Source organism: Mastigoproctus giganteus, chromosome 8, assembly GCF_048544385.1.
Source record: "Mastigoproctus giganteus isolate SK-2022 chromosome 8, ASM4854438v1, whole genome shotgun sequence".
Classification (NCBI taxonomy): domain Eukaryota; kingdom Metazoa; phylum Arthropoda; class Arachnida; order Uropygi; family Thelyphonidae; genus Mastigoproctus; species Mastigoproctus giganteus.
In genome coordinates, this window is record NC_143582.1 from 190,141,858 (window position 1) to 190,156,654 (window position 14,797).

The 14,797-nt window shown below is 36.1% G+C and overlaps 1 protein-coding gene across 1 annotated transcript in view; it reads left to right on the top strand.

Annotated features, from left to right (window-relative positions):
* The window catches only part of LOC150082099 (uncharacterized), a 365,646-nt gene that overhangs the window by 240,990 nt on the left and 109,859 nt on the right, over nucleotides 1–14,797 (top strand). Inside the window, exons 12-13 of the mRNA XM_090379102.1 lie at nucleotides 6,969–7,982; nucleotides 9,268–9,857. Coding sequence (XP_090235228.1) covers nucleotides 6,969–7,982; nucleotides 9,268–9,857 — 1,604 coding nt within the window. The remainder of the gene's footprint in view (nucleotides 1–6,968; nucleotides 7,983–9,267; nucleotides 9,858–14,797) is intronic.

A 14,797-nucleotide genomic window follows, 5' to 3' on the forward strand; every position in this document is an offset into this window, starting at 1 on the left:
AAACTCTTGTATGGCAAAAATCCAAAAGCTGGCACTATTTTTAACTGATTAAAACTATCACTATGTCTGGAGCGATTTGCAGCACGTGTTACCAAGAAGGCAGCCATTTTAATTTCCAAAACTGCGTGTGTGCGTGTGCGTGCGTGCACCAAGAGCATAATTTATAATGTTACCAAGAGATTTTAAAGGGGATAAAGAGAGCATTATTATTCATGTGAGGACTAATGACGTTAAATGACCACGACCTTACCATTTGTTTCATAAATATAGGACTGTGCTGAAAAAATGCCGAGAGTTAGGTCAGATTATGTATGTGTCTACAATTCTGTCCATATATGATAGGAGGCATCATATGCTGAAAGCCTTGTGGATTAACTCAAGACTCAAGGGAATCTGCATGGATCTAGGGGGAATTTTTTTATTAGCATGGCAGAATCTCTTTTGTAGAGGTGTGGTATTCATCTAAACAAAGGTGGTGGTGCAAGAATTTTTGCCACAGTCATTGAGGATATCTTACGGGTTCAGAGAAATGCTAGTTGAGGGAGTGTAATATAGATCCATGTTTATCTGATTGTATGGGTTAAAGTAATGCTTGTACAAGCACTCCTCTTCTAACATACAACTTTGCAGATACATGCAAAGCACAAAGCTGTTGTTATGTTTGGTTATAAGAATCAGTTTTGAATGCCTTTGTGATATTTTTCTAAAGCAGATTTCTGGTGGTCATTACCATAAAACAATAAAAACAATTAGCAGTTTCTGGTTTATTGGGCTTTTCTGTTAGCGCAATCTATTAAAAACGGGTAGTAAACTCAATCTTATTGCATTTATGATGATACTGATAGCTGGAATTCTGTGGAATTTTATGTTATTATGGTAAAATGTGCTTCCCCTTCACTGAAATCTTCAATCATATAAAAAACATAAATAAATTTTCAGAATCTTCTCTTCATTCCTATTTTTTGAGCTTCGTAAAGTTGTTACTCCATATCTCACTTTCACATATTGTGTTACTTGAAATTTGTGCGTTCTGTGTTATTTGTTATTGGTCGCTTGCTTATTTTCTTACTGTTTTAAATTTTATGACCAAAAAATGTCAGTGAACAGAAATATCAATTAGTTACAGTATTAATTAAGTTATGTACATAAACGTAAATTTATTTTTATTTTGCTAACCTGTGGGAAATATTCTTCCAATGTTCACACATAATTTAATTTTGTTAATTGGAGGAAGTAAATTGTAAATTTGTGTTCTATATCCTTACTTTTATAGCTTGTGGATAATATTCCTCCTATTTTCGCTTATTACAGTAGCCATTTAATACAATTAAAATTCAGTTCTCAAACGAGATCACAATGATTGGTGCTTACTACATATCGTATAGTGAACGGTATTTTATTTTGGAGAGTCCGTCGTAAAGCGATTTGATCGTAGATTAAATTAAATTACATATCATATTTAGATTAAATTAGTTTTGAATAAATACTGTACTCTACATTATTATTCATTGTATGTTTTTTCAGCCTAATTTAACTCAGTTACAAAATCTTAAAATGCTGTACATGATGAAGTTTGTTGGGGGTTATAATCTCAGTGCGTTGTACTGTACTATACATCTATTTTGTATCTGCAAGACCGAAGTTGGACTTACATGAAAAAAAACTGATTAAGTACATAAGTCAAGGAGTGCCTGTACTCACCTCAAGAATTCCTGTTTATTACCACAACAGCCAATGTTGGCGAGTGTTCTGAGAGTAATAACATTTCAAAGAGTGGGAAGATAAAGCGAGGGTAAAAAATGCTAAATAACTTTGAGGGGTGTATCAAAGTTATTTAGCATTTTTTATTTATTTTAATATATTTTTATAACCCCGAACACAGTTTGATTTCTGTTTTAAATACTAGTATACTAGCTAATAATGGCAAAGGAATGAAACCATAAATCTGTGTTCCCTAATTTAGGTAATGAGAAGAGCTGATTTGATTATACAACTGATCTAAAAGACTATTTTATGTATAGTAAATGGTATTGAAGTATATTCAATTGGCTGAAGTTTTCTTTTCACATAACTGTGAAAGGGAAAGAAAAAGTTGTTGACATTCTCAAAGCATTAGCATTTCTCAGCTCTTTGTCCCCATAACTCTTGCCATCTTTTTTCCTTCCTTGGCATTATCAGATGTGATCTCTTTTTTTTTTTTTTTTTAATCTAATCTTACTACAAGTCTTTGCCTCTTTATCTCTCTGTTTCTACTGCAGAGTTGCTGTTTTTCACTTTCTTTTGTTTCTTGATATAGCATTCATCAAATTGCTGCTAGCTATTATGAGTCTAGGAGTTTGTGCTGCTTGGTTGCACTTTATTAGTGCTCTAACTTATTTAAAAATCTGTATGAAACTTAAAAATATCATAAGAAACAAGTTTCCTAAAAATGTCCAGCATGTTATATGTCCATGCCTCATTGCTGGTAAACATTCTTTCCAGAGTATAGTGATCATGTTATTTTTCCTTTAAAAAGTCTCTTTCTCCCCCCCCCCTTTTATTTTGAATGACAAGGTTCTTTATTTTAAATGAAAACATAAATGTACTATGAAATTTTTTTTTACATATAAATCTTTGCAATAGAGGGTATTAATATGGACATAATCAGGTGATTCATATTGCATTTAATAAATATTTGACTTTGTCAGTGATTAACACTTGCTCTGTATTGAAAATAAGTTTTAAAATAAAACTGAATAGGTTAATAAAAGCAGTATAAAGAGAATACCAAATTTTTTATTAAAAGTTCAAGGAATTAAACTTAGCATCTAGCATTATATATAGAGGGAAAGCCCTTAGTTTAGACAGTAAAAGATACATAAGATTGCATATTGGTTGTGGCTGAACAACCTATGTTATTGTGGCCTTATATATGTAGCACTATTAAAACTACTGTACTTCATTGATGTACAGTGACAGATGCCACATTTATTTCCTTGCTTTTAATATAAAGAGCAAGTGTTGAATCATTGAAAATTGCACTCTTCTTGCATTATAAGTTACTTTTTTTTTTTTTTTTTTTTTTTATGAAAACCCCAAACACAGGAGGTATTAGAACTCAGTACCGTGCTTGGGTTGGAGATTGACAAGATGAAAGAAGATATTTGTTGACATTAGACTTGAACTTCTGTAGACTGTAATTTTCAGGAAATACGTATAAACGAAGGTAGTTCCAGAAAACGGCAGTTGAATGAATAAACGAGGAAGATGAAAAGTTTGTTCTGTGAGTTTGAAGTTGGACAGTAAATGGATGTTGGCTGGTGGCGGCACATGTTCGGACTGTTTTGAAAGAGAGAGTGGAAATTATACAAGCCAATTCAGAAAAACAGTGCCTCCATGGAAGTATCTGTATAAAAGGCATGTAGCAGAAACAGCATGTCTATGAGACAGTGAGTGGAGAGACTCAGTTAGAGATAAGTCATTAATTTCATGCAGAGCCCTTTTCTGAATGAACTCTAGAAGCCTGAGAGAGATTTTTTTGGGCACTGCTCCTGATGTGGGAACAATATTCCATGGTCAGGCGGATTTGTGATTTGTACAGAGTGAACAGCTGCTTGTAAGAAAAGACGCCTAGAGCGAAAGAGAAAACCAAGTTTTTTAGATGCAGAGGAAGCAATATTTGTCATGTGCTTTTGCCAAGAGAGATTAGAAGTCAGGGTAATCCCCAAAAGAGATACATCATTTTGCCTAAAAATCGGAGTGTCACTAAAGATAAGCATAGGAGCAGAAGAATCCTTTTTGCGAGATATAAGACAAGACTGGGTTTTAGAAGGGTTGAAATCAACTAAGTTGTCTTTGCACCACTGGAAAATTAAGTTGTTTTTGCCCCACTGGCATTTAAGGAATTGATAGCGGATATTCGAGAAGTTGAAACTGATTGAGCAGGGCAAGGTTTATCAAAATGGAAAATGGAATGCAATGTGCTATCATCGGCAAAACTATGGATAGGATTTCCAGTCAGTGGAAGAAGGTCATTAATATACAAGAGGAACAGAGTGGGGGAAAGAACTGAACCTTGGGGGGACACAAGCATTAGTGGAGAAGTTAGAAGACAGAGAGCCATCTACCATCACCCTCAGTGAGCGATCAGAGAGAAATCTGGATAACCAATTACAAAAAATAGTTGACAACCATAAGATGGAAGCTTGTTAAGAAGACCTTTATGCCAAACACGATCGAAAGCCTTTGAGATGTCAAAAGCAACTGCTTGTGTTTCACCAAACTTTTACATTGAATTTGTCCATAAATTGGGTAACATAAGCCAGAATATCACCATTGGATCGACACTGACGGAATCCATATTGGTGAACGTTGATCAGATGAAAGGTTTCTAGGTAGTTTAAGAGTTGCCGGTTAATTGATTTCTCCATTACTTTAGAAAGAGTAGAAGTAATTGTAATGGGACGATAATTTGATGGGAGGGATTTGTCACCCTTTTTAGGAACTGACTGAATATGGGCAAATTTTCAAGAAGAAGGAAAAACACCTTTGGAATAAGAAATTGAAAAAAAGGCAGCAAAGAACAAGAGTAAGTTCGAGAGCACAGGTTTCGAGAACAAGTGGAGAAATACCATCAGGACCTGGAGCTTCCTTAGCATCAAGATTCGTCAAAATCCTTTTGGCGGAAGACCACAGGAGGCATTGAATGGAGCGTGTTGGGAATGGTGGGAGGTGTTTTACCAAGATCATTAATACATGAGTTGGAATCAAAGTGGGATGCTAGCTGGTCAGCTTTATCCTTGGCTGAAGTGACAACAGAACCATCTGGTTTTGACAGAGGTGGGAGCAGAGTTGGGCAAAAGTTGCAGCCAATAGCTTTGGCAACAGGCGAAAATGCTCGTCTACCATTAGGGCAAGAAGCAAGTTTTCTACTCTTAGCCTATTCAAAATCTCGTGTGGACTGATTAATAACTGCTTTACAATTGTTGCCAGCTTTGGTGTAGGGAGAAAATGAAACTGAAGAATTGGAAACAAGCCAATTACGATATACAACGTTCTTCTCTTGAAGAGCCTTAGCAAATTTATTGGAAAACCAAGGTTTAGATAAGGGACGAGGTTTTAAAGTGTAGTGTGGAATAAAGGATTCCATTCCTATAAGAATAATTTCATTTACATGTTCTGAGCAAACGTTGACATCAGAAATTATGAAACAGTAATCTGACCAAGGAAAAGAAGAAAAGAATTCTTGGAGGTCATCCTATTTTGCATTCTTTTAATGCCAAACAATACGAGGTTGGGGATATCCGTGAGATAAAGGCTCCATTGGAGAAGAGACAATCACCAAGTTGATCTGAGGTGCCTAAAGGACCATTCACTTCGACCGTGTACTTAGAAGGGTTGTTTGTGAGAAAAAGATCAAGCATGTTGGTTGTATGGTTAGGATTGTCCAGTATTCTTATTCTTCTAGCTAAATGAACAATCTGTGCAACGTCATTAGTAATTGCAAAAGTCTCAGCATCTCGACCAGCTGGGTCGGTGTGACTAGAAAATGGAAGTCAGCTGGAGTTGTGGAAATTAAAATCACCAAGAAAAATTATCTCATTGTTAAGAAAGTTGGACTGGAGAAAGTCAAGTTGCAAAGAGAGGAAGTCAAAGAGCTCCAAGTGATTAGTGGAGTTGGGAGAACAGTAGAGAAACAGATGAATTTAAAAGAGTGGAGTAGAGATTTTAAGCCAGAGAAGATCAAAAAGAGGAGATTTCAAATTACTAAGTCTCTGACAAGGAATATTGGAATGTACATTTGTGCAAGTACCACCTTTGAGGCGAAAAGAATCATACAGTGAATAATTTGGGCAACTGAGGTGAGCTGTAATTGAATCAACTGATAACTGAAATTCTGTCAGAAAAAGTACACGGAGTTTGGCAGACTGCAACTGGACATCGTTGAGATTAGAATTGAGACCATGTATATTTGTGAAATGAACTAGGAATTGTTTGGGAGGTTTAGATCTTTTTGCAGATAAGCTTACTCTATTAGTTTGACAATTCATGGTGTATTCAATACTAAGAAAAAGTAGAAGACTGTATGAAGTAATGAAGTTTTTGGATATGGTGTACACGTGGTAAGAATATACCCAGATCCTTGATATAACGTGGCCTTGACAATGCTCCCCACATACACACTACTCAGACTCCCTCCAGTCACTATCTGGCAGAATAGAGGTAGCAAGATTATACTATACTCTAGCTGATCCAGAAGCCTCCTAAAGAGTTACCAATGGGTTCAGTCTGGTGTACTAACTTGTGGCCAGCCTGCGAACATCGTTTTAAATATGTACCCTCAAAATGTAAGGAAGATTCATCATAACCTCAAATGTCATCAGTCATACTGCATAATGGAAGAGATGGGGAAGGGTTGACCTGAAGTTAGCTCTGGAGACTAAACATGGGTTCCAACACTTCAAGCTTCCAATAAGCAAAGTGGTGGTATTGCACTGGTTGATGAGAGTCATCTACCACCTAGTATTGCCTGGTAACACAGAGGGGCACATTCCTCCATGTGGTGTAGTCACACACAGTGTGCTTGTGCATGGAGGTTATACCCAGGATTACTAACAGTCCCACTATCATCAAGGTGCAAGCAGAGGATTTGGCTGTGACAGACCATCCGGACTTCCCCGAAATTAGGTCCACTTGACTTGAATGTCACCAGAATATCAGTTCCATCAGCGTTTTAGACTCCCTGGTAGCAAGTACAGCTTGTCTGGCATATCTGTGACAACCTCAAGGACCAAATTGTTTAACTAATATTCAAGTGTAATTTGTTATTCGAAATTTTTTTCAGCTTTAGGTATTGTTCTTCTTAAGTATTGTACAACTCTTTATCTGTTCAAGTTGCTATTGAATTTATAGTTTGTTTTAGATTGTACTTTGAATTTTTATTCTTGCTATCAGCATATATAATTAATTTGTCAATTATTATATTTTAGGAACCTGTGGTTCTTAACTTTGATGGTGTGGCAAAGCACTTTGAGTTAGATGGACAAATGCATACCATAAAATTTGGAGCTCCTTCTAGAGAAATATACATAGATGACTCTCCATATGAAGGAAGATTTGAAGGGCCTCCATTCCTTGTTGTGTTAAATGGACATGTGCATCAAGTTAGGCTTGGAGGACCATTACCTAATGTTCATATAAGTGAAGATTCAAAACATGATGTTTTAAAACAGTTAACAACTGCTGCATCTAGGGGAGGGGAAGAAGAAACAGCAGCTGCAGATAAAACACCAAGTGAGTTAGTTCAGCAAGACAGCACCTCCACTAATAGTGAACCTCCTAGTCCTGATGGTCAAAGTACACAAGCAACTCAAGATACTGATTTACGGACGCAGGCTCAATCATCTAGTGAAAATATAATTGAAAAAGATCTAGATATGCGACATAGTGAAACTGTTGTAACACAGAGTCAAGATATAGATATGAGACAAGATTCCACGAGTGAAAAAAGCTCTCATTTGCATAGTCATGCAGCTCATCTGCCATTTGACCAGAGAAAAACCAGTGACCCTGATAAAGAAATCGAGAAATCCGATGATTCTCTTACTGCAATGAAAGATATTGACTGGAGACCTGTTCTGCATTCTCGAGAAGAAGAACAAGAAGAAAGGAAGTTATGTGAGCAAGACAGTTTATTAGCGACTAATTTAAAATCACAACTAACAGTAGATGATAATCGGCAGGAAAAGTTAAGTTCTGTCCCACAGGATAGTTCTGTTAGAATTGAAAAACCTGTAGAAGGTGAAAGGTTTCAACACACCCACACAATTCAAGATCAATATAGGCATTCACCTAACCAGTGGACAAGAAGTCTTCCCAACACAAATACTTCATATCTGGAGTCTCATTCTGTATCTAGTGCTGAAACTTGGGAAAAGGAAAAGAGAATAGCTGCTCCTGTTGGACCTCCATCACATGTGCCACCTCAAGAATGGCAAGGACAGGTTTGTAGAGTTTGTGCTTATTTTTGCCTGTTTTTATATTTATATGAAACTGTTGTAATACATTTATATTTAGTGGTATAACAGAGCACTGTTTAGACTTGCCATTAAAATTTTGAAAATTCCAATATAAAAACTATAAAATCAGAATGTGAATGGAGCCAGTTCTTAAGTTAGTGTTAGTATTAATAATGGCAAATGATGCAAGGAAACAAGCTTATAGTCTCAAAGTTGAATTGTTACTTTTCAGTGACATTGTTCATAGAACTGATATGATGCTAGGTTGGAAAGAATGTTATCCATTAATGTGCGCTGGAAAAGAAAGTTGTTAGCATTCTTGATTTCTGATAGACACCATATTTTGCATTAATGCGCTGATATAAAATAATTAAATAAAAAGATGAAAGCCACTCATGATTTTTTTGCTTTGAAGTTTTGATTACCCCTGCAGGTATATTTTTGCCACTATCAAATAAAAATTAGTACATTCTGTTTGAGCCTTTAAAATTTCTAGCTTACCATCATATATATAATGTGAAAATTGTGCTCTATTCATGTAAATACAATGGAATCTTGAAAGTAAATGTACAAATGGTGTGGGAGAGAGAGAGAGAGAGAGAGAGAGAGAGAGAGAGAGAGAGAGAGAGAGAGAGAGAATGTCAGTATATATATGGCAACAATAATAGAAAGGTAGACAAATGTTGAAGTGTGAAGTCATCCGGCATTTTGGTGGATGCCTTGGGCAACACAATTCACGTACTTGCTGCAGTGTATGATGAGTAAGTCATATGCAGAAAACAAGATTGGTGCTGTGTAATGAATTCAAAGCAGTGCTGCACAGCCAGTCAGATGCAGCACCTGCATTTAGTATTGGAAGGATGTTTGACAGAATGCTAAATTTATTCTAATATTGGGTTCAGGTTGCTAGTAATATTTTTTTTATTATTATTATTAAAAGTGTGATGTGTATAGTTATCTACAATACTTTGCATATCCCAATATCATTTGGCTTTGAAATCTATTTTTAGATCATTTGATTTTTAATGAATGTTGTTGTAAGATTTCAGTAGTAATGGATAGTAGATTAACACCTTGAGCAATATATTGTTCTCTCCTACCTCACTACATGTCTGAATGATGTAATCAGAAAATTGCTGTTTGAGTTGTGCTTCCCCTGTCCATGTTTCCCTTCCAATTTTTTTTTATTTTTTTGACTACTGTGTTTTTGCTTAATTTTGGGATTTTAGTTTTGCTTTAGAATTTGACAAATGCTGTTTATTAAATTTAGGGAAAAATTAATTGGGAATGGAGCAATCAACCAAGATTCAGAACGGTAGAAAGACTCCCTCAGCCAGATAGAAATATACAAGAAAGAGTCCCTCCACTTGATAGAAATATGCAAGAAAGAGTCCCTCCGCTTGATAGAAACATCCAAGAAAGAGTTTCTCAACTTGACAGAAATATACAAGAAAGAGTCCCCCAGCTTGATAGAAATGTACAGGAAAGAATCCCTCCGCTTGAGAGAAATATACAGGAAAGAATCCCTCCGCTAGAGAGAAATATACAGGAAAGAATCCCTCCGCTTGAGAGAAATATACAAGAAAGAATCCCTCCACTTGAAAGAAATGCACAAGAAAGAGGACCTCCTCTTGATAGAAATGTACAAGAAAGAGTCCCTCCTCTTCATCCTCCAGTTAACTGGAGAGAACCTGCTGACCATTCATTCTTTCCTCCTGGTAGACAAGAAGGCCACATGCATCCACAGCCCCCTCATCAACCAGATGATTGGCAGTCGCTCTCACGATCTGTCGAAAGGGAAGTGCCTTGTTACGAAAAGCGAAAAAATGATGCTAATTGGGAATGGGGAGAAGGAATTCGGTAAGTTAAATGTCAATTTCCCTTTTTCTTATTTTAGCATTTTAAATTTATTCCCATATTGAAATGCTGAATTTAGGAGATTAAGCTAAATAAGTCAAAAGTACTGTGAAAAATTAAGAAGCATCTTCTTCAACCTCAACATGGGTAGCATCCATTTTCATGTAATATATCAAAAGGGTAATCATTTTTTTATCCAAATATTCACTGTGGCAGAATATTTTACTGTTAGTTCAGCAACTCTTTTGTTCCATGAGTACTGATCTGGTCTTGATCAGCCAGATAAAATACCTCTGCTTTCTACTTCATAATTTGTGGTTTTGGTCTTAATGATGCCAAATTACTGTATTTTTTTCTGTTGTTTTATTTGATTATGGATTTTATGCTGTTATATGACCATGCACCAAATATGAGAATATATAAGTGTGATCTAGCAGTAATGTGCAATATAACACCTGACTGTGAATCGTAGGGGGGGGTAGCTTATCAGTTAAATCTTGTGTGCTGAACAGTAAATATAGAGTAGGATAACAAAAAGAATATAACATCTGAATTGTGGAGGATGTCACTGACTTTAAATAATATACAGTAAAACAATGGCCTCCATAGCTGAGTGGTCAGGAGCTGGAGTGCAGTAGCACACGCTCTTTGAGTAGACTGGGGTTCAAGGCCCTGACTGCTAAATATGGTCGATCTGCCAACCCGCACTGGACCAGCATGGCAGATTATGGTCTATTTCCCTCAACATGAATTGTCGAGGAGACTTCCATCCTGCAGTGGATTGATAATGGTTGCAGTTTACTGTTTTATCTTTTTTACAGTAAAACCCCACTTTAACAGACTGTGTAGAGCAAGGTCTGTCTGCTAAGACTGATTGTTCATTAAAATTGAAAGAAATGCATACACAGTGAAATGTATGCATATACATATTTGTTACATATTACAAAATATTTATAACAAAACTTACTTGTTAAATACAGTTTTTTTTTTTGTTTTTTTTTTAAATTAAAAAATTTTGTGTTTTATGCTTTTTGTTATCAGTAAAACAAAACTTATTAATTCTGGCAAGAAAAGTATTATAAATACTTTTCTGTAAACTGCAGTCTCCTCAGTTTTCGCGTTTATAAAACAATGGTATGCACAACTGTCGGGTGACATGATGTAAACAACCAGCTTCTTCACACAAAACTGAAAACATAATTTCAGCACTAGCATCTCAACTACCATCATAGTTCACTAAATAAACAACCTATCCCTTTCAAAATTACTCAGATTAGACTTCAGGAAGGTAGATAGATCAAAGGCCACTAATCTTGTACAGGCAATTAACTACTAAATTAGTAAATCAAGTAAATTATTGCAGCATTGCCAGATGCTAAAGATCAAAAAGTGTACACCATATTTTTAAAGATTTTCTTTTTACAAATTTTGTTATAATGATTATATTTTTTGTAACAATAAAAATTGTGCTAAAGTGATGCATTTGTTACAATCATATTTGTTAGCACATTCACTGCTTCTTTAATGCAAATATGCGGCTTTGGATTTTAATTCACTTGGAGGGGGGAACCACCCTACTTTTAGAACTTTTTCTTTCACATTGACAGAAGAAAAACTGGATATTTTTGTCAAGAAACCTTCACTGGAGGCTGATTAATTCAGTCATGGTGAGAAGAAAGCCTGCAAATATTTTTACCTTTTCCAATCAGACTGTTTCAATCTCGAGGTTTTCAATCCTGGGTTGACATTTTCATCAGGAAAGCCAGCAGTAAAAGTGTTAAATTGAAACATATTCACATGAAGCTACTTAGAATAACAAAACAAAATATTCAATATAATAAACCACTTCCTATCTCTTGCCAATTTATGTAGTAAATTGTCAGGGGGTGGGAAGTGGGTTGCTATACTGAATATTTCTTTATTCTATTGATAATGACATTTTATTGTAGTTGCTGGAGCTGGTAGAATGTTCAGTGTCTTTTCTCATAAATTTTTTTAAAAAAATGGAGTATTAAATCATTCTGTTTTTCATTTCATAAAAATCATTGAATGATGTAATACTGCATTTTTTTGCCATGTACAGTGGTAGTGGAAATTGATTAAAACTTATTCAGCCTGAAGAGTACTCTTCCCGAAAGTTCAGTTGACTCCCTACTGATATCTGACCTAGTCAACATGCTGATGAAAGGTTGATAGTGAGGAAAATCATAGCTTTCCCAGCAGTAAAAATATTTTAATTGATAGTAAATACCATCATAGAGACAGTTACTTCACCAAGCTCGTACAGACAAAAAGCCTGTGGTTTAGTAGACATTGTCTTTTATTTCTGAAGTCTATTAAATAGAGGTCCGTGAAAGTGAGAATTTACTGTATTTCAAATTTGATTATATCTGCAGTCAGCTATATTATGGTATAGGTGGTGAACAGAATAATGAAAAAACACAGTACTATAGCCCTAAAATATATATGTAGATAAGCCCCGAGTGCCAAGCGAGTGACTATAGTGATTTCTAAGTGATATCAAAGCGATTTTCTTAAAGAGCGGCTGATAATTATAGTAGTATCCTTCATTTTTTCAGAGTTATTTAATTTTGCTGTTCTAAAGTAAAGAATTTAGTGTACCTAACAGAAGGGAATGACACCTTTCTTCTTGTACATAGGACTATTTATTAACGCACTAACTACTAACCTTCCTTTATTGCTTGGTCACTGGTTGCACCGCTTCTACCTCCACGTGGCTGGGCTGGAAATCTGGGAGAAGAAAGCCACCCTCCCAGGGCAAAAAGGAGCAAGATGGACAAAACTAAACAAAAAAAGATGGACAAAACTAAACAGTCCACTTATGGATCTTTTGATCCAGACCTAGATAAACATGATCGAGATCATGATGACACAACATCCCATGCTAAATGACAAAAAAAAGAAGGAACGGATAATATCGTACCTCTCTTTTTAATTCTACACTCCTCCACAGACCAACCATTGAGTAAGCTTTCCCCGTTTTTGATACAAAAATGTCTTGAAAATGTGGCTGGCCCTCCAAAAATGGTTAGGCGATTGAGATCCAGAGACTTATTAATTGAAATAACTGAACATAGACACGCTGAGAGACTGTTAAAAGTATCTACCTTTGGTGGAATTCCCATGAAGGTTACCCCCACATGCCACCTTAAACTCCTCTATCAGAGTGGGATCTTTTAAACGTATCGGAGGATGAACTTGTCCAGGAACTACAAGATCAAAATGTGGTACATGCAAAAAGAGTTGTCGTCAAAAAAGATGGAGAGCCTGTTCCTACTCAGACAGTGATACTCCCATTCAAAACACCGACCCTACCAACCACCATAAAAGCTGGTTACCTTACCTTATATGCTGAACCCAGTCCGGTGCTTTAAGTGCCAAAAATTTGGCCATTTGCAAACTGTATGCAGAGGAGTTCCTGTCTGCCCAAATTGCAGGTCCTCAGATCACAATCAGAGTGACTGTTCTGCTGCAAAAATGATGTGCGCGAACTGCAAAGGTGACCACCCAGCATATTCCAAAATTTGTGAAAAATGGAAAACAAAAAAAAAATATACATAGTAAAATACAAGGTCGAGAATAAAGTCAGCTACCAAGAATCAAGAAAACTAGTTTCACCTACTATAAACAAAAATAGTACCTATGCTAATGTAATAAAAAAATACCAAACAGTCTCCACTCAAACAGATGTCACAGTTCCCATTACCAAGTCAATTTCTGATTGGGCTAGAACTGTCCTCTCTGAGCAACAACCAAGTGTGGATAAACAACAAACCAAACTCTCAGACCAGGCAAATAACACTCCTCTGACAATACCAGCTGCATCTCCTCCTCATATGTGTGCTAATACACACATATGAGGAGGAGATGTGTGCTAATACATCCAATATTACAAACCCAAAATCAAAGAAAAATACCCAGGACATAATCATGGATACAGATGGCACATCTATACATGAAGAACCAATTTTAGAAATTTAAGCTGAAGAAGAAATGGATACTGGTCGACCAGTTTTCAAAAAAGACAAATAAAAATTGGAACGTAAATAAGCCAGTCACCTTCAAAAAGCAGTCAGATACAGCTCCATCAATTAAACACAAATAATGGCCTGTGTTTTACAGTGAACTGCAGAGGCTTTCGTTGCAACACAGATGATATCCATGATTTAATTAACCGGTATTCTGCAGTTGCTCTTTGTCTTCAGGAAACTTACCTAACCTCGCAAATTTCTCCTTCGATAAACAATTGTTGCTTTTATTGAAGAGATCGTAATAGAACAAATGCTGCCCATGGTGGTGTAGCAATCCTAATAAATTCAAATATCCCAACTAAACATATTCCACTTCAAACTGAAATAGAAGCTGTCGCTGTTCATATAACCCTCTGTATTTCAATGAAAATTGTCTCAATTTACCTACCACCAAATCATACTTACTCTTTAAAAGATCTTGAAGATCTCTTCATACAGATACCTCCACCTCTCTGTATATTAGGGGATTTTAATGGGCACCATCCCTTATGGGTCGACTAATTGAAAGCTTTCTAGAGGCTCAAAACCTTACCATACTCAATGCTGGTGCACACACTCACATACAACTCCCAACTGGACACACCTCAGCAATAGATCTCTCAACCTGTTCTCCAGTGCTGGTCCCAAGCATAAAGTGGTATGTTTCGAATGATCCTATGGGCAGTGATCACTTTCCAATCACATGCAATTTTTTAATATCAAAGACTCCTTCAAACAAACCCCATAGGAAATGGAAATTTGTTCGGGCAGACTGGGCAAAATTTTGATCATCAATCTCTCTTGATGAAGAAAAAATCCAGCTCCAGAATATTGATAATGTAACAGATTACATCACGTCACATCTTCTAAATGTGGCCAAGGACACAATACCATTATCAAATCTCCCTGGTT